Source organism: Sinocyclocheilus grahami, unplaced genomic scaffold, assembly GCF_001515645.1.
Source record: "Sinocyclocheilus grahami isolate Dianchi unplaced genomic scaffold, SAMN03320097.WGS_v1.1 scaffold1179.1, whole genome shotgun sequence".
NCBI classification, from domain to species: domain Eukaryota; kingdom Metazoa; phylum Chordata; class Actinopteri; order Cypriniformes; family Cyprinidae; genus Sinocyclocheilus; species Sinocyclocheilus grahami.
Window position 1 is genome coordinate 75,512 of NW_015506358.1, and position 20,229 is coordinate 95,740.

The 20,229-nt window shown below is 39.1% G+C and overlaps 1 protein-coding gene across 1 annotated transcript in view; it reads right to left on the reverse strand.

Annotated features, from left to right (window-relative positions):
- The window catches only part of LOC107567672 (contactin-associated protein-like 4), a 51,725-nt gene extending 33,296 nt beyond the window's left edge, over window positions 1–18,429 (reverse strand). The window contains exons 1-7 of the mRNA XM_016253381.1: window positions 18,416–18,429; window positions 16,417–16,523; window positions 12,569–12,688; window positions 7,644–7,841; window positions 5,095–5,251; window positions 2,942–3,069; window positions 2,616–2,786 (exon numbers count right to left, since the gene is read on the reverse strand). Coding sequence (XP_016108867.1) covers window positions 2,616–2,786; window positions 2,942–3,069; window positions 5,095–5,251; window positions 7,644–7,841; window positions 12,569–12,688; window positions 16,417–16,523; window positions 18,416–18,429 — 895 coding nt within the window. The remainder of the gene's footprint in view (window positions 1–2,615; window positions 2,787–2,941; window positions 3,070–5,094; window positions 5,252–7,643; window positions 7,842–12,568; window positions 12,689–16,416; window positions 16,524–18,415) is intronic.
- Window positions 18,430–20,229: the final 1,800 nt, after the last annotated feature.

The window sequence follows — 20,229 nt, forward strand, 5'->3', positions numbered from 1 at the left end:
CGAAGATATAAACTCGTGCACACACACACACACACACACACACACACACACACACACACACACACACACACACAGAGACAGTTCATCAAATCAATGCTTGACTCAATCACTACATAATCACATATTGATTCTTCTAAGTATTTTTCTACAGCGGCGAATCTCATGAAACATATCAAGAACATGTATAAATCATATTTCACCACGAAATCAAAGAGGAAATACAATAAAATGAAACCTATTTTGAAGGCCAATAATATTTTTTTGCATTCTGACATTTTTAAAAGACATTCCAGCATATTCAACACAAACATTTAGAGGATTTCTACATATTTTATTAATATTTATATAATGTATATTATATTTAAATGATACTATATTTTATAATTGAATTTTTATATTATATTATATTATATTATATACTCCCAATTCTAATTACGGAACATAGTTAGAATGTCCCTAAAATTGAAGATATGGGGCATATGGGTTTGAGTTTTTGTCTCATATTTACATCATATAGTTAAGCAATATCACATGAGCAATTCACTAAGTAAGAAGTTAATAGTGTTATTTTAGACACAATGCTGTCTGTTTTGCTCAATTTTGCCAACGAAAATAGAAAGACGAAGCAGAACTGTTCGTCTCCGAGCAACACGCAGAGGCATTTCATTTCTTAATCCACGTTTTGAAGGAATTGGGTGAACCATTTGGCACGATCGGTCTGATGGTGATGATCCGCTTCAAGTTGAGCAAACCTAATGATTCGATGGACCATTCATAAAGAACCATTTACTTCACTCCTGAATGAATCAGACATTTGAACGAATCAAATGAATGAATGAATGAATGAATGACTTAATCATTAAGACATTTACCACCACCTACTGGCAGTTTTAGTTTATTATTTAGAGTATCATTTCATGAAAGAAATAATTTCATATATCCATAGTAATAATATGAATAATAATAGATTATTAAAAGTATAGTTCACCCGCCCAAAAATTTAAATTTTGTCATCATTTACTATGAGGGTCATGGTCCAAAAGAGTATATGTAATAAATTTTATGTTGAATCAAACTAAATATTTCTTGCTGAAGCTACTTTTTATAATGTCCGTTTGATGCTTTACACAACAATGACTTTAAACTATCTTTTAGGAGCAATTTGTCAGCCAAATTTGATGTCAGATTAATTTGCGATTAATTAGATTAATTAATCGCCACATCATGTAATTAATTAGATTTTAAAAATTGTAATCGCTTACCAGCCCTAACATATATTAGGGGTGTAACGGTACACAAACATGACGGTTCGGTATGTACCTCGGTTTTGACGTCACGGTTTGGTATGTTTCGGTACACATTGCTTTTTTTTTTTTTTTTAAACAACGGTTTACTGAACAAATTGCTCTTTTTAAAAATAAATTAAATTATAATGAAAATTTCCTTAAGGATAAAAGTCTACATCAGCTTCTGCTTTAAACTAAAGGGAGCCCTTTTACATTACTATAAGGTTACAATTAACAACAGAGCCCAAACTTATATTCAATTACTATTTTTTTTAACTACAATAATCAACACTCAAATAAAAAAAAAAATTGTTTTTAAAATAACTTAAAATTGTACAATTTCTATTTGTTTTTGAAATATAATAATTTACAGAGTGGCTGTCATAACTTGTTTTTATAAAATATTTATTTAAACCTACATTAAATAATAAAGACATCACTAACAGGTAAAGTAAAATATGAGTCTATAGTCTAATATTTCGCAAAATGCTCTTCACTAGACTTCACTAGCTGTGTGCCTGAAGTAAATGAAATGCTACGTGACATTTTGTTAACAAGCTGTTTTAATGAGGTCCGCGGTTGAAACACTAATTGAGTGATCATGTGAGAGGTGAGATGTTCGGTGAAATTGATTTATTCATGTATATTTCGCGTGAAAACTAGTAATAAAGAGGGAGGGATGATCAGGCTCACTCGCGCACCGTCAGAACTGAGCCGTTTATACAGCGAGCTGTCGCGCCTCATCAAAGAGCGCCAAAACATTGCCATTTATTGTCTGAATTTCTTGAAAAAATGGAACAACTTGTTCGGTACACATGCGTACCAAACCGAAAGACCCGTGTACCGTTACACCCCTAATATATAGACTCATGGCTGTATTAGATCAAAAGGGTGCTTCTACTAAATAATGAGCAAAGGGTCTGAATACTTAGGACCATGTGATATTTCAGTTTTTCTTTTTTAATAAATCTGCAAAAATGTCAACAATTCTGTGTTTTTCTGTCAATATGGGGTGCTGTGAGTACATTAATGAGGATAAAAAAATTAACTTAAATGATTTTAGCAAATGGCTGCAATATAACAAAGAGTGAAAAATTTAAGGGGGTCTGAATACTTTCCGTACCCACTGTATATATATGCTCCCAAATGAAATGGATAAGAATGAGCTTTTATTTTAAGACTTTGGGGGTACTTAATTACTATTTGAAAAACAAAATTCTTAATGGTCCGTCAAAAATCAAAAACTGTTCCTTTTTATTTCGTGCAGAAACATCTTGGCAGGTTTTTGTGAGATTCAGAGGAATAAACCGGAAGGTTGAACGCACTTACAGCTCAGTTCGATCCGGATGAAGTCTTTGATCCCCAGGTTCTCCAGAAACACTCCCGATGAAGAGCTGGTCTTAAACAGGAAGGAGATATCGGCGCTCAGCTCCCCGTGGAATGTGGGAAAGTGCAGGTACGACGTCTCCTTGTTGAAGTAGGCAGCGTTCCAGAAGTTATCTGGAGAAAACATTTACAGTAGCAGTATTTATATAGTTGGCCTGTGGTTTTCATTAAGCACATGAAATGCCAATCCAGCCAGAGCTGATGTAGCGGCGGTGGGTTTGACAGAATGACAGAGTAAGCGCTCACAGTGTGATTAGTGAGGTACTTACTGTCACCGTAACACTGCAGGGGTCCCACTCTGTAGGCCGCTTCTGAACCAGATCTGTTGATGTCACCCACAGCCAGCGCTCGCACCGGCAAATGCTCTTTATGGGACAGCAGCCCGGAGTCATTCGACCTGTCAAAGAAATCAAAACAGCATGACTGAACACACGAGAACAACACGACTTCACTTCAGGGGTCAATCTCATCAAAACTGTCAAGAACATGGATGATAACATGTCCAGATCAAATTTCACCCGTAAATCAAAAGATCGATTTTTATTTTATTTATTTTTTTTACATTTGCAATCACATTTTCCAATTCCCTTCTGGGTCAAATATGAAATATATATTACAAACATAATTCAATATTTTCGGTCCTTTGACTGTTTTTTTTATTTATTTATTTATTTCATTGCAAGAACATTTTCCAATTCCTAAAGTGGAAAAAAAGCTAAATTAAAAAGATAAGCAATACTGTAAAACCAAATTTATTTATTGCATCAGTGTGGCATCTGTTGTTTTAAATGATATAAATTCATTTTTATAAAATCAAACTATTTTAATTTACGTTCAAAAAGTGTTTGGACAGTAGTTCTGAGTCATGCTTTTTTTTTTTTGCACATTTTCCTATTCTCACAATACAGAAAAAAGAAGTTAAAAACAGAAGCAAAAACTGTAAAAACTTATATTATGGTATACAATAAATAAAAAGGTGGTATTTGTTGTTTGATTTTAATAAAATCAATAAAATATTTCTAATAAAAAAGTGTCTGGACAGAAGTTCTGGGTCAAATATAAAATATTTAATACATAAGCATATTGCAATATTTTCGGTCCTCTGATGATATTCAGTATGTATTTTAATGTTTGTGCATTTTTGTTAAATGACTTAAAGGCACAATGTAAGATATTTTTATTAAAATATCCAAAAACCACTAGAACAGTGTTATATATTTTGCTGAATTACATTATCCCAAATGTTTCGAAGAATGTTTAAATCCAGAGAAATAACCCCTCGATTTCCGAAGACGCTTTAATATGTTGTGCGTTTTATTAGACCGGTGACGACCGCACAGAGTAGCATTATAACAGAACTTTCAAACATATCTAGTATGATAAAAAGCTGCTTTACCCCACATACGCATGACCGGAAGCAGCGGAAGGGGTCGACTGTGGCGTAATAAAAGCTCCGCTGCTTTACCCCACATACACATGACCGGAAGCAGCGGAAGCGCTCGACTGTGGCATAATAAAAGCTCCGCTGCTTTACCCCACATACGCACGACCGGAAGGAGCGGAAGCGGTCGACTGTGGCATAATAAAAGCTCTGCTGCTTTACCCCACATACACATGACCGGAAGCAGCGGAAGCAAGCAGCGGAAGCGGTCGACTGTGGCATAATAAAAGCTCAGCTGCTTTACCCCACATACACACGACCGGAAGGAGCGGAAACGGTCGACTGTGGCATAATAAAATCTCCGCTGTTTTTGAGCCGTGTGTCGTGCTCGTTCAGTGGCCTCGTTTCGGTTCGACGGCTTTCAACCTCACCCTGCTTCATTCTACTACGTTAATAATTCATTAGCTCATCCATGAACATGATTTCTGCCCGAGTCCCATCGGATTGCGTCGGCTGTGGGGATGAAGACCACAACTCCCATGATTCCACACTCAGTCACAGCGTTGTCAAACTACGCCTTTGTCTATTTGTTTATTTTAAATACGCGCCCTCCAGCGGCTAAAATGACATATTGTGCCTTTAAGAGAGTGATCAGTTCAACTAAACAGACATTGTTGAATTTGGATTTAAAAATGCATCGTCAAATCAGAGATTTGAATCAATTCACTGAATCAGAATGATTCATTTGATTAAGCTGATTCTGATAAATGAATCAAATCTACCAAGCCTTATGCTGTTTGTTGCATCTGAAGTTTAAATGAGACCGATTCTTACTGTTTGAAAGACGAAAACATCTCAATGAATTACAGTTTTAAGAATTCAGAGGGTTTGAATGTCTGCAACTGTCATGAAAACAATGCTACAATGCACAAAAACATCTCAATGTTCCTGAAAGTAGGCTTCATTTTCTTTAAACAAATGTGGTTTGGGGTTATAATATGAGCTGGACGTGCTGCTGATAGTCATGTGAGTGTGTCGTACCACTCTTTGCTGTCGGCGTCACAGTTGCAGAAGTGTTCGGGATGCACACAGTTCTCCTGCAGGCCACAGGCGCACTGCTGACTGCCTGGCACCGCGCCGCCCCAGTACATGTGCGCCTCACCCGACTGGCCCACCCACCAGCTGAATGGAGCGCCGTCTGCAATAAAACACACACACAGCGCTCATCATCAGACTGACACAACTGCGCTACACTATCACACTGAGATGATGGAAAACAAACAGGCTTTCATAACTAATACGACTGAGATTTTAGTAACTTTTCCATTACCAATGAATCAGTTGATCAGATCATTTGACCCTGAATTTGATGAGAAATGTAGATCTTGGTAGATCTGAGCACAGTTTGGGACATTTTGAGATGATGTGTAAGATTAGGTATTTTTCTTATGAGAAATATTTAAGAAGCAGAAAATTAGATGTTTCTACTAAAGTTCCGGAAACATAAATTAAAATAGACACAAACAAGTCAATAGTTCACATCATTTGACCCCAAATTTGATGATCTCTGGTTTTTGGTTGCACACTTTGGGGTCTTGGCAAATCTGATCATAATTTGAGACATTGTGGGATGATGTGTGAGATTACTACGGTCTTTTTCTTGTGTGAAGCTGTAAATGAGATGTTTCTACTGAAGTTCCTCAAAAGAATTAAGAACAGACACAAATGAGTCAATAGTTCAGATTATTTCACCCTGAATTTAATGAAAAATATTTGAGTTTATACTGAGTTCTGGTTACACACTTTGGGATCTGGGCAAATCTGAGCACATTTTGAGACATTTAGAGAATACTGGAGTCTTTTTCTCATGAGAAACATATGAGAAACAAAAAATTAAAAGTTTCTGCTGAAGTTACTCAAAAGAAAAAAAAAACAGACACAAATTGGGTCAATAATTGAAATCATTCGATCCTGAATTTGATTAGAAATAAGATTACTGGGGTATTTTACTCATGAGAAACAACCGAGAATCAGCAAATGAGATGTGTTTTTTTTTTACCAAGTTTCATCAAAAGAAATAAAAAGACAAATAATGGTTGCAGACTTTGGGGTCTTTGTAGATCTGAGTATAGTTTGAGACATTTTGAGATAATGTGTGAGATTACTAATGTCTTTTTCTCATGAGAAATATTTGAGAAGCAGAAAATTAGATGTTTCTACTAAAGTTCCTCAGAAGAAATCCGAACAGACACAAAAGAGTCAATAATTCTGATAATTTGATCCTGAATTTGATGAGAAATGTTTGCGTACATATTAAACTCTTTGAGTTTTAGTTGCGGACTTTGGGATCTTGGCAAATCTGAGCACAATTTGAGACATTTTAAGACGATGAGTGAGACTCCTGGGGTATTCTTGTCATGACAAACATCTGAGAAGGAGGACATGAGATGTTTCTACTGAAGCTCTTCAAAAGAAATGTTTGAGTTTTCTGGCTTTTGACTCCAGACTTGGGGATCTTGGCAAATCTGAGATCTCCAAAAGATGTATAAAATTACTGGGATCTTTTTCTCATGAGAAACATCTGAGAAGCTGGAAATGATGTTTCTACAGACACACACACACACAAAAAAAACATTTTAGGTCATTTGACTCTGAATTTGATGAGAAATGTTTGAGATCGCTGACTTTTTGTTGTAGACTTTGGCAAATCTGAACAAAATTTGAGACATTTTGAGATAATGTGTGAGATTATGCGGATCTTCTCATGAGAAACACCTGAGAAGCAGGATGCGAGATGTTTCTACAGTTCCTCAAAAGAAATAAAGATAGACACAAAAGAGTCAATAGTTCAGATCAACCGGTCCTGAATTTGATGAGAAAGGTTTTAGCTTAAAAAGAGATATTTTTGTGATCTTGACAAATATGAGCACAATTTGAGACATTTTGAGATGATATGTGAAATTACTGGTCTTTTTCTCATACGAAACATCTGAGAAGCAGAACACGTCTCTATTTACTGTGCTTTTAATCTCATTGCTGTCTAAGAGAAAGCATTAAGATGTTAAAGAGATCTCATGAGTGATTTTCCATCAGTCTCGCATGCATCTGTCCAGGTTTAATCGTTCTTTTCATTACTATTCATCTGACAATTCCAACATTTCTTATTTACGCCTGACACTGTTCTCCTCGTCTCATCAAGAACTCTGGTAATGTGACAACTAATGGAGGTAATTAACATGTGCTCGGATGTTTCGTGTTTATTTGTGAGACTACGAGAACTGTTATTACCCACCTTGACCTGTGATAGACACCGAACCAAACCGCCAATGACAAACCCACACAAACAAACATGATAAAAGCTCTTTAAAGGTGCAAATGCACATAATTAATCCACTCTAAAGGTGACTTTCAATTAATTTAATGCAGAAAAAAAAAAGCGGGGAAATAACTGAGCTGTCCGTAACCAAGAGCATAACAATCAATTTGAGTCGTTTGCTTAAGCGTCATGCGTCTGCAGATGGAGCGAGGTTTTAATAAGCCTGACCTTTCATAGGGAGGGGCGATCGATATTCCTAATAAAAAGGGCTTACCTGGTGTGTTCAAGAGCCGTGACTTTTTGCAGTGGTAGGAGAGCTCCTGCTCGCAGTACTCCGCCTGGGTAATTATTGCCTGGATCTGCTCTGCGTCGGCAGAATAGTTAAAGTGGGCTAAATGCTGATCTATCCCAGAGGACGCTTTTAATTTGGTGAGCTCCGTGTTATTATGTTGGATCACCATCCATGCTTTATCTGCAGGGAAATGAGGGCGAAAATGACACACTATGTTTTAGCTCAGAGCGCTGTCGATTTCACCTGTGCAACAGTCAATTGTCCTTCAAAAAGTCATAGAACATTCATAAAAAAAAAAAAAACCTTAAGCATGTGATATATACTAAACAATCATAAAAATAAAGGTTCCTGGGTTCAAAGAATAGTTATAAAGAACCATTTTCGAATTCAAAATATTAATAAATACTGTAATAATGTAAACACACAGCAATAATATTTACATTAGGTACAATTTAAATGGAAACTGAAAATACAAAAATAACTAATTCAAAATATAACATTTACATTTAGTCATTTAGCAGACGCTTTTATCCAAAGCGACTTACAAATGAGTAATATTAATAAATTAACAAATTAACAAATATTAATACTATAACAGTATTGTCACACCTCATGGACTTGTTTTGTTGTGTTTTCTTCCCCCATGTGCTCTGTTTGACCTAGTTTCTGTCTCTGTTTGATTATGTCATTTGGTTCAGGTGTGTCTGGTTAATTATCTTCATTTGCTCCCGTATTTAAAGTGTAGTCTGTCCTGTCTTCCTTTGACCAGTGTTGTTGACGTTACCCTGTGTTAGACCCTCTTCTTCAATCATAAAAATAAAGGTTCCTGGGTTCAAAGAATAGTTATAAAGAACCATTTTCGAATTCAAAATATTAATAAATACTGTAATAATGTAAACACACAGCAATAATATTTACATTAGGTACAATTTAAATGGAAACTGAAAATACAAAAATAACTCATTCAAAATATAACATTTACATTTAGTCATTTAGCAGACGCTTTTATCCAAAGCGACTTACAAATGAGTAATATTAATAAATTAACAAATTAACAAATATTAATACTATAACAGTATTGTCACACCTCATGGACTTGTTTTGTTGTGTTTTCTTCCCCCATGTGCTCTGTTTGACCTAGTTTCTGTCTCTGTTTGATTATGTCATTTGGTTCAGGTGTGTCTGGTTAATTATCTTCATTTGCTCCCGTATTTAAAGTGTAGTCTGTCCTGTCTTCCTTTGACCAGTGTTGTTGACGTTACCCTGTGTTAGACCCTCTTCTTCATGTGAATTACCATTAAAAGGATTTGTTGTTATAGTTTTCGTCTCCCTAACAGCAGTAGCGTGACAGAATACTGGACCACAAAGAATTAGTCCTCGTTTTATTTTCCGTTTTTGTCAGTTTTTATTTTTAGTTATGGATATCGCCGACCTATTCATCGTCAAGACCTTCCCCTTTTGGACTATGCTGTTGAGTTCAGTCAGCTCGCCATTTTAACAGCTTTCGACGACGCATCGCTGAACTCACTGTTCTGGATCGGGGCTAATCACCATCGGCCCGTTGACCTCCCAGACACCACCAGACTGTGCTGGAGGGAGGCAATCATCCGGTGTCTGGAGAGCGTCTACCCCCGATCCAGAACACAGCCAGACCACCATCACTCTGTCCCGGACTCCACCTCAGTCCTTCGATCCAGCGGCTCCACCATGGCTCCTAGCTCCCTCATCTCCACCGTGGCCCGTCAGTACACCAGCTCCGCCGGGCTCCCCCGTCCCTCTGGCTCTGCCTTGGTCTGTCGTCGACCATCCACCACCTTGGGACTCCACTCCTCCGGCTACACCTCAACCCTCCGTCCTTCCGGCTCTGTCAGGCTCCTCCTTCCCTTCGGCTCCTCCTCAGTCCTCTGTCACTCCGGCTCCACCGCGGCCTTCTGGTTCCCCGCCATCTGCTCCGCCTTGGCCCTCCGGATTCTCCCCGTTGCCCTGGCTCATCGACTCTCTGTCTCTGCCTCGGGCCCACTCGGCCACCTGCTCCGCCACAGTCGGTTGGCCCCATGGAGTCGTCAGCCCTTCCTCCTCCGTCGGCTCCTCCCTCCGTCGGCTCCAGTGTGGGTCGTTATCATGGCTGTGGCCTGGGTCCCCCCTGGCACTGCCTGCTCCAAGTCCCTCCTGTCTCCGCCCTGGCTCCTCCCTCCTTCATCACCTCCCTGGACTCTGTCTGCTGGCTTCCTCCCGGGTGTCCGTCTTCCTCCTGAGCCTCCTCCCAAGTTCCCTCCCTCTGTTGTTTCTACAGCGAGAGGACGTGCCTTCTAGGAGGGGGGCGAAATGTCAGACCTGTGCTCCCTGTAACCCAGTTTCTCCCTCACGTTGATTGTTCATTGATGGCAGGTGTGTCTCATCTTGTCCCTCGTTATCCTGTGTATTTAGCCCCAGTCTGTGCAGTCGGTGTTTGTCGGGTCTACATGTTGGATTGAGTGTGTTTACCCCTGTTCCTGATGTGTATTTACCCCTGTGATTCTCTAATTAAATACCGTTTATTTTATCCCCGTCTCCATTGTTTCTTCCAGCAGTGAATCGTGACAACATGTTTAAAAGTTGCCTTTTTCTTCATTAATATTTAACCGGATTTAAATGTTATAAGTTACCTTTCAGGCTTCAAGGAATGACTAGTTTTTTACTAACTCAACAGTTATTTCAGTGTATGGAATAATTGCTTTCAGTGTTGCATTTATCTCCACAAAGTATATCAGACTGTGCTGGAGGGAGGCAATCATCCGGTGTCTGGAGAGCGTCTACCCCCGATCCAGAACACAGCCAGACCACCATCACTCTGTCCCGGACTCCACCTCAGTCCTTCGATCCAGCGGCTCCACCATGGCTCCTAGCTCCCTCATCTCCACCGTGGCCCGTCAGTACACCAGCTCCGCCGGGCTCCCCCGTCCCTCCGGCTCTGCCTTGGTCTGTCGTCGACCATCCACCACCTTGGGACTCCACTCCTCCGGCTACACCTCAACCCTCCGTCCTTCCGGCTCTGTCAGGCTCCTCCTTCCCTCCGGCTCCTCCTCAGTCCTCTGTCGCTCCGGCTCCCCCGCAGCCTTCCGGATCCCCGTCTCCGCCTTGGTCGCTGGCGCCATCTGCTCCACCCTGGCTCCTCCTGTCTTCTGCTTGGCTCCTCCCTCCATCTGATCCACCCTGGCTCCTCCTGTCTTCTGCCTGGCTCCTCCCTCCATCTGATCCACCCTGGCTCCTCCTGTCTTCTGCCTGGCTAGGCCCCTCGTTTTATTTTCCCTTTTTGTCCGTTTTTATTTTTAGTTATGGATATCGCCGACCTATTCATCGTCCTAGCCCATCAAGACCTTCCCCTTTTGGACTATGCTGTTGAGTTCAGCCAGCTCGCCGTTTTAACAGCTTTCGACGACGCATCGCTGAACTCACTGTTCTGGATCGGGGCTAATCACCATCGGCCCGTTGACCTCCCAGACACCACCAGACTGTGCTGGAGGGAGGCAATCATCCGGTGTCTGGAGAGCGTCTACCCCCGATCCAGAACACAGCCAGACCACCATCATTCTGTCCCGGACTCCACCTCAGCCCTTCGATCCAGCGGCTCCACCATGGCTCCTAGCTCCCTCATCTCCACCGTGGCCCGTCAGTACACCAGCTCCGCCGGGCTCCCCCGTCCCTCCGGCTCTGCCTTGGTCTGTCGTCGACCATCCACCACCTTGGGACTCCACTCCTCCGGCTACACCTCAACCCTCCGTCCTTCCGGCTCTGTCAGGCTCCTCCTTCCGGATCCCCGTCTCCGCCTTGGTCGCTGGCGCCATCTGCTCCACCCTGGCTCCTCCTGTCTTCTGCCTGGCTCCTCCCTCCATCTGCTCCACCCTGGCTCCTCCTGTCTTCTGCCTGGCTCCTCCCTCCATCTGATCCACCCTGGCTCCTCCTGTCTTCTGCCTGGCTCCTCCCTCCATCTGATCCACCCTGGCTCCTCCTGTCTTCTGCCTGGCTCCTCCCTCCATCTGATCCACCCTGGCCTCTTCTGTCTCCTCCCTGGATCCTCCCTCCATTGGACCACTCTGTTGGTCGTCCTCCTCCAGGTCATCCGGCCACCTCCTGAACCTCCTCCTGCCTCCCTGCCGGCCCTTTGCCATCCACTGTCACCATCCCACATCCACTCCTTGTCCCCCTCCGTCCCTCCCTTTATCTCTGTGAAAAGGGATAAAGTGGCGCGAGGTGATGCCTTCGGGGAGGGGGGCCAACTATCACACCTCATGGACCTGTTTTGTTGTGTTTTCTTCCACCATGTGCTCTGTTTGACCTAGTTTCTGTCTCCGTTTGATTATGTAAAATAACACTGATGTGAAATAGGATACTGAATGAGAAAATATATATACAGTATATATATATATATATATATATATATATATATATGTAACCATGGGGAACTAATTGGATGAAGAAGGAAAGTAATTTTAGAGAATGTTAGGAAGAAATACAAGACAAATACTTTTTAGAATTTAAACAATAAGTCTAGCAATACATCTAGCAATGTGTATTAAGAAAGTCAATAGAGTCAATTTGGATTTCATATTGACTTTAACAAAGGAGAAGTGAGGATCTATCAAAGGTGACGTGATGCTTTTCTAAAGAGCCATTCAACTTCAAAAGCTTCTTCTGTGACATCAGGCCGTAAAAGCCTTTCAAAACTTTATTTGTGAACGTGAACACAGACGGGCTCAAAGGTTGATCTGTCGGCTTCTTCTAAAGTGTGTTTTTCAGCGAGTGTCACAGCTGACTTCCTCCGCGGGGTGTGACATGGTGCGTGAAGGATCAAAAGCTGTGGATTAAAGTCCCAATTACGTAGTGTTTAAAGGGATTTAATCACTTCGGCTTCGCTGCGTGAGATTCACCTGACATGTTGCAGTAGATTAGCTGAGGTTTGATGGGGCCGCTTCCATCCACGTCGATGTAGTAAAAGCCAGACGTGTTTCCTTTGTGTTTGTACGCCTCACACGATGCTTCATAAATGGCTGTAAACACAGAAGCAGTAGGTTAGTGTGGAGAGATAAGGAGATGAAGCTGTTTACGTTCAACACTGTGAATAATAACAGTAATGTACTTAAATGAGTGTGCATTCACACTTTCTGTCTACGCATAAAGTTGAGATCTGTTCACGCAACAACGTGTGAAAATGCAGCTCACATAACAACGTTGCTTTTTGTTTTCACACCCTGTAAAAATGTTATTACATCTTAAACAGGATGGTGAGATGGTTTTGATTCCAGTACTTGAGATACTTTAAATGATCTGGAGAATCTTCAGGACTTTTAGAAAATATATTTAGTTACAACCTGCTACCAAAAATGAAGCCATGATCTTTCCAGGAAAGATAGTACAGGTGAATGGGTAAAAAATTCATAATAATAGTATATCACCATATTTACCCAGTTGATCAACTACAGTAAATTAAGAAAAAAATGTTTGTATTACAAGTTTTCTGAAATGTTATGTTTAAATATGCGGCATTGTGTAGTAAAAATGCACTAATTCGCATACATTTCCAGAAGATAAATCTGAACGATGGTTAAAGCCAGGTTCAACATTCTTGTTTAATTTTGTTGACATATTGGAGTTAAAGATTTTTACAGAGGGGATTTTGGATTTCTCTTTTTATAACTCCATAAATCATGAAATACTGTCAACAGTCAGAAAATAATCGTTTCACCATGTTTTAGGATTAAAATGTTAAATATTTATCAGTTGAGTGATATATGAACAAATCCTTCAGTAAAAACCTTCAGAATATAGACACAAACTAATTTTGAAAAAGCGATCATATATACAGTATATATATATATATATATATTAGGGATGTGCATCTCATGACTCAGGCTGATACGATACGCATCTCGATGCATAGCCAACGATACGATACATTAAAGATACATATGAAGCAGCTACCGATGCGATGCGATACGATTCACCTCTATTACGATGCAATGTGATCCGTTTTCGATTCGATTCGATTCAACACAATGCGATTCGATGCAATGGAGAAAATATGATCACTTTTAATGCCTCGAGGCCTGTTTCATAAAACAAGTTAACCAAATAAGCCAGGCTTATTTCAGTTAGTCTGACTCATTGTCAAATGATTTGGTTCCATAAAGCAAACTTAACATAGGCCTAGATCAAGCTTAGTCACTGTGGCAACTTATGCTGGGAAACTAACCTGGTCTAAAGCAGGCTAACTGTCAGGCTAAGCTAAGCTCCTCTACTGACCAATAGGAACATAATGATGAACATGAACTCACTTCATTATGCCACCGATCACATTATATGTTCTAATTGTGTTACATTGGAGATTGAACTTGCTGCAACTTTTTTCTCTTTGGCTCACATTCATTTTCAGAAATTTTCCTGAAGCTTTGCATTCAGAGGCAAATGATGAAAATCATATTTTGTCCACTTAATTTTGCATGGCATATTTGTGAAATTAAACCTCCCAGTGTATTTGTATTATAAAATGAAGGAAGTGTTTCATCTGGAGTGTGCTGCCATCAATTTTGCATGCGCTCAGGCAAACGAAGCAGCTTTAATTATGACCATCTGCATCTGTTTCGTAGCTCTGAATTCATGATGTAACACAAACGGGGGAAGTTAACTATCTATTAAGGTGCTTAGGGAGGAAATGGATTACTGTAGCTTTCACTTTCAAGGAAAATAATTACAATCTATATGCAATCTGTTTCATACTTCAAACGCATGAGACTGAAGAGTATTATTTTTGTGGACAGATTTGAGATTAAGAGAACTAATAAAGCTTCATAACAACCTGATTGCAAGCCCAGAATAGTAATTAAAATTTATATATATATATATATATATATATATATATATATATACACACAAAAAAAATTATTGTTTGCTTGTTTGTTTCCTTTTAATTGATACTCTGGTTATATATTTTTCCTTGAAAGCAAAACAAGACTAATCAGTTTCTATTATGTATAATTGTGTATACAAGACATGCAGATAGAAGATTTATATGGACAGATTTGAGATTATGAGAACTAATAAAGCTTTATTATAACCTGATCACAAGCCTAGCAATTAAAATAAAAAATATATAATTTTAATATGTAATATGTACTTTAATTAAAAAATATATATGTATATTTCCCTCCATGTATTATTATGAAAGCATAATAATAATAATAATAATTATTATTATTATTATATTTTCTATTTATTTATTTAATATCCATATATCTATATTTATGTTTTAAGCACCTGCAGAAAACATTACTCAGTTTCAATTTCAATTTTGTCAACATCAGAACCCCATTAAAACCATATAAATATATAAAACAGTGAAAGTTAAGCTACAGTGCTGCAGAAATGCCCTTTGATTTTTAAACCTCAAACGCTCCTCTGACTGACAGCAGCTTTATGTGAGATCTAATTATGGGGCGGCTCTATAAAGTCCCTCTTAATAATGCTCACCTTTTAAAACAGCTCAAGTGTGAACGTCTTAAATGCTGCCGCCATTAACCATTTGAGTGACGTGTGCTTCATTTCAGCCCAAATCTGTTCCACTCTCTTTTACGGCACCAAAAGGGCCTTTTACGGCACCAAAAGCGGGCCTTTTCACTTCATTGATGACTGTGTAAATCCATAAGCGTGTAAAGCTGGAGCTCTGCAGCTAATGAGCGCCTGACCTTGCGTCATTTTTATATTGTTTCCTTACAGGCCTCATATCATGAGGAATTCAATTTGCCTTGATGTTCTGGGATAAAAGTGCTCAATATGCAATGAAAATATATATGCTTCAGAACGCAATAGATATTAAAACTACTATAGGCTGCAAAATGACATCTGCAAACTTATGCAATTAATGATAAACACATCCACACATAATCAAGTATGATCCATACAGAGCATTTCACTTGCATTTGCAACTCCAAATAGATGTGTGCAAACTGTAAAATGCATTTATGCATTTATATCATTTTAGGATATCTTAAATTTTCATGTGGAAAAACAGGAATTACTGTACAGCCTAATATGATTATTAAGCCTCAAAAGTCTTTGATTTAATTCAATAAATATGAGCACGGCGCTGTTGCACACTCGAAAGGGTTGCAGTTTCAGATCAGTTTGCAATCATTTATAACAAACAATTACTTATGGTCGACTGTTGATGAATTATGACAAGGTTTACTTTATGGTGTTTATATTGTAATATCACTGTAACTGAGTTTTATCCAGCTTTGCTGCAGCATGGAACAATCTGCTGGTTCGTTTCGTCTGCCTGAGCCTTGTTTTTTCTCCATTCTGTCACCGATGGAGTTTTGGTTCCTCTGGCTTGCTTAGTTGGGGACACTTAATTTCCAGCGATATGGTCGACTTGATTGCACAGATGCTATTTAAACTGAACTGAGTTGGATGATGATATCACAGAATTCAATAATGAACTGCCTTTAATTGAGTGTTTACTATTGTCCTTTTGCGTTGACACGCTATTTTCCTATTTGATACTTGTTACAAGCTCTATATAAATAAAGGTGACTTGACTTGACTAATCATAAACAGTGGTCAAATAGTGAAGTTTAGGGAACATCATGTGGAAGCAGTAACTATTCTCTCTGCGTTTGTCTCCTGATCTGTCCTTGACTCTGAGTGTGGAAGGAATCAGTGCACAGGAAGCGTTTGAAGTGCGTGCAGGAAGTGGTCTGTATTTCAGAAGCGTTCTTACAGCTGTGGCAGGTCGCTCCGCTGTAGCCCGTGGCAGAACAGTTGCAGTGAAACGTGCTCCACGACTGCGAGCATCTCCCTCCGTGTTCACAGCGACTCGGGGAGCATCTGGTGGAAAAAAACAAGACATATAATATTTGATGTTTGATCTCAAGGACAATCAGATACAGAGAAGCGCAATCATTCAGCATTACACATGCAGCCTTTGTAGACAGTTTGTGCGGAGTGAAAACCTTGCTGTTGGCTTTATCTGATCCTGGAGTGGGAAACAGTGACTTTTAACGGTGCACTTTTAGTGACATATAGGAGGAATTCTGACAGTATGAGAGTCGCATGTAAATCACAGGCAATATGGAAGCTTATTTCCACCATGGAATAAAAAAATGGTCATTTCAACATTTTTATCTCACAACTCTCTTTATCTCTCACAATTCAGACTTTTATTCTTAGATTGTGAGATAAAAAGACAGGTTACACTTTATTACAAGGTGTCCTTGTTACAGTGTAATTATACATACAAGTACTGAGTAATATTAATCAACTACATGTACAAACTATAGGGTTAGTGTTAGGATGAGGGTTTGGTTTAGGGTTAGTTGCATGGAATTATGCATAATGTATTGTTATTACAATAGTAAGTACATGCAATGTGTAACAAGGACACCGTAAAATAAAGTGTTACCTAAAGAGAAAATCAAATGATGTGCAACAGGACACATTAGACTAACAGGACATTATTTGATAGAAGAAATTACCATCATTGTGCTTTGAAGTACGCAAATCAATATTGAATATGAATTAATCAAATAATGACTTAAATTTGGGACAAAGCCATCACTTTGGAAGATCAAAGTGGATCAAAAATGTAATTTACATAACTTGTAAAGCACCCTGATGCTAACCAATCATAATCATAATCAAGTCTACTTCATTATTATAATCAGAGATCTATATGTACTGTACATAAAGAAGTCTTAAACAATGAAAAGCAAACAGCCTCTTTAATTCAGAGAGAAGCTGAAAAATAAGCATAGAATTAGCACAAAACTCCATTTGCAAAACTCCAAAAAGAAATGAATTTTTTTATTTAGTGATTTCTGCATGTAACAGTTTGACTTCATTTACATAAAGAAGTCTTAAATATAAAGACACCGAAAGCCGGTAATTCAGAGGGAGGGTGAAAAATATGCATGAAAAATTTCACTTAGTCATAAGTTCACATACACCTGTTCACAGAATCTGCAAATTAATAATAATAAAAAAAAAACGAGGGATCATAAAAATTGCATGTTGCTTTTTTATTTAGCACTGCCCTGAAAAACTATCAATTTTTTTATTTAGTGATTTCTGCATGTAACAGTTTGACTTCATTTACATAAAGAAGTCTTAAATATAAAGACACCGAAAGCCGGTAATTCAGAGGGAGGGTGAAAAATATGCATGAAAAATTTCACTTAGTCATAAGTTCACATACACCTCACAGAATCTGCAAATTAATAATAATTTTAAAAAAAACGAGGGATCATAAAAATTGCATGTTGCTTTTTTATTTAGCACTGCCCTGAAAAACTATCAGTTAAACTATTACGCTTTAATTATTAACATTTTGCAGGGTTTATGTAATCTTATATATGTTTTTGGTGCAAAAACCCTGGACTAACACGTCTGATGACTTCCTGAAATAACAACAGTGCTGATTTGAGGACTCGTTCCTGCACAAACGCCATAGGACGACGCACACGCTGAACTTTAATACGTCGTGTTAGAGGTTTCATCACACCATTAACCTCAAGATTGACTTAGCAAACACCACTAATAATCATTTATGCCACAACACCTTGATTTAGAAACTAATAATGTTTTGCTGAGAGCAAAGCAAAGTTAACCGCTTCGACCACAAACACCTTCCAATTTCTCTCTATAAAGCGAATCTTTTCTAGTCATCTCACAATGCCCTTGCCTGAGCCGAAAAACAATTCCCAGCCTCTCCCGACTCTCACGGGATGATTTGCATGCTCGCGTTACCAGCGCTCGCTTTACAGTCTACATCTTTCACCAGATTTCCATTTGTGGCCACAATGATGGTCTAAGAGGATCCGTTCAAACACTCTTTGTGCTTTCGGTGGTCGGGACAGATCCACTCTCCGCTCCGGTTTCACGCTTTGTAGCTTCATAATCGGAACAGGATCGAGTGCGTCTTTCATTCTGCTCAAAATGACACTTCAAACCAAGGGAAAAAAAACCCAAACCACACTTTTTGGCTCGCGTACGCTGATGGCATACTGAGAGCCCTGTTTCTTTGTTGGCTGCAATCCCATCAGAGCTTTGCAGGCCCGTCGCAGGGACACAAGCGAACCGAGGCGGTCGCCTTCACACAGGCCGCGGCGCAGCCGGACTCCACTGTTCTCCTGTAATCTGCCCCCGCGAGTAATGATCAGACTGACACAGACACCGAGAGAGAAACACACAGAAAGGATAAACGCAAGCACGACTTGCCAAACAGTTGTGTTTTCTCTGATGAGACGAGCAGAGATGAATAAACACGAATCACAAACAAAAGATGCAAAAGTCTATAAATGAAGACTTCAAATGGGAAACTATAGTTCACTTATACACTACTGTTCAACAGTTTGGGTTTTTTGTATCTTCTGCTCACGAGAGCTGCATTTATTTGATCAAAAATACAGAAAAAGCTGTAAAATTGTGAAATATTATTACAACTTAAAATAACAGTTTTTTTATGTGAATATATGCTAAAATGTAATTTATTCCTCTTAATCAAAGCTGAATTTTCAGCATCATTACTCCAGTCTTCAGTGTCACATGATCCTTCAGAATCACTGCTGCTTAATAAATATTTCTGATTATTATCAATGTTGAAAACAGTGCCATTTTTGTGGAAACCATGGTATATTTGATTTTTTTGAAGTTTAAAAACCACATTTATTTGAAATTGAAATCTTTTGCAACATTATAATTGTCTGTACTGTCACTTCCGATCAATTTAATACATCCTTGCTGAATACAAATATTAATTTTTAATTATTAATTTCTTTTTGAATGGAAGTGTAATGTTAGTCAAGCTTTATTGCAGTGCAAACCATTTTATAACTTCTCTACGATGCTTAGGAGAGAAACAAGTACACAAACAAAATGTGTTAGAGCAAGCTATTAAATTTTCATGAAAGATTATAAAGGCAAACATTATTTTTACAATAACATGCACTGATTTCACAATAAGACCAGCAGCATGTCTAAATAAAGTAAACAGGGTCAAATTTCAATCCATGTTGACTTTAAATAAAATTGGACAGATGTTTTTTAAGAAATGAGGTCTTGGCTAATGAATACAGGTCGACATATGGGAGAATGATATTCCACTAGTGTCACGAATTCGGTCCATGGACTTCTGTTTATTCACCACCAGAGGTCACCCTTTCCATTACATTGACTCTCGCACAACACAAACTGTTGCATAGCACCCCGGACTACATATCCCATCATTCTTTGCACGATTTGCACACTGCACTGATTGCACTCATTGCACACAGCTGTTTCTAATCACCTCACTCACTATATAACACCCACTCTAACCACCTTTCTCTGCGTGTTTGGGCTGCATACACCTCCACAGAACTCCCAGAGGCGGCAGCATCCTCTATCGGGTCTCCAGAGTCGGTGGCTGAAGCTACAGTATCTCCTGAGGTAGTGGTGCTCGCTGCTGTGTATTTTGCCCGCCATATACCTGTTTGCCATTGTTTGACCCTGCCTGTTTACCACTTCTCTTGAATAAAGCCTGCAGATGGATCCACAC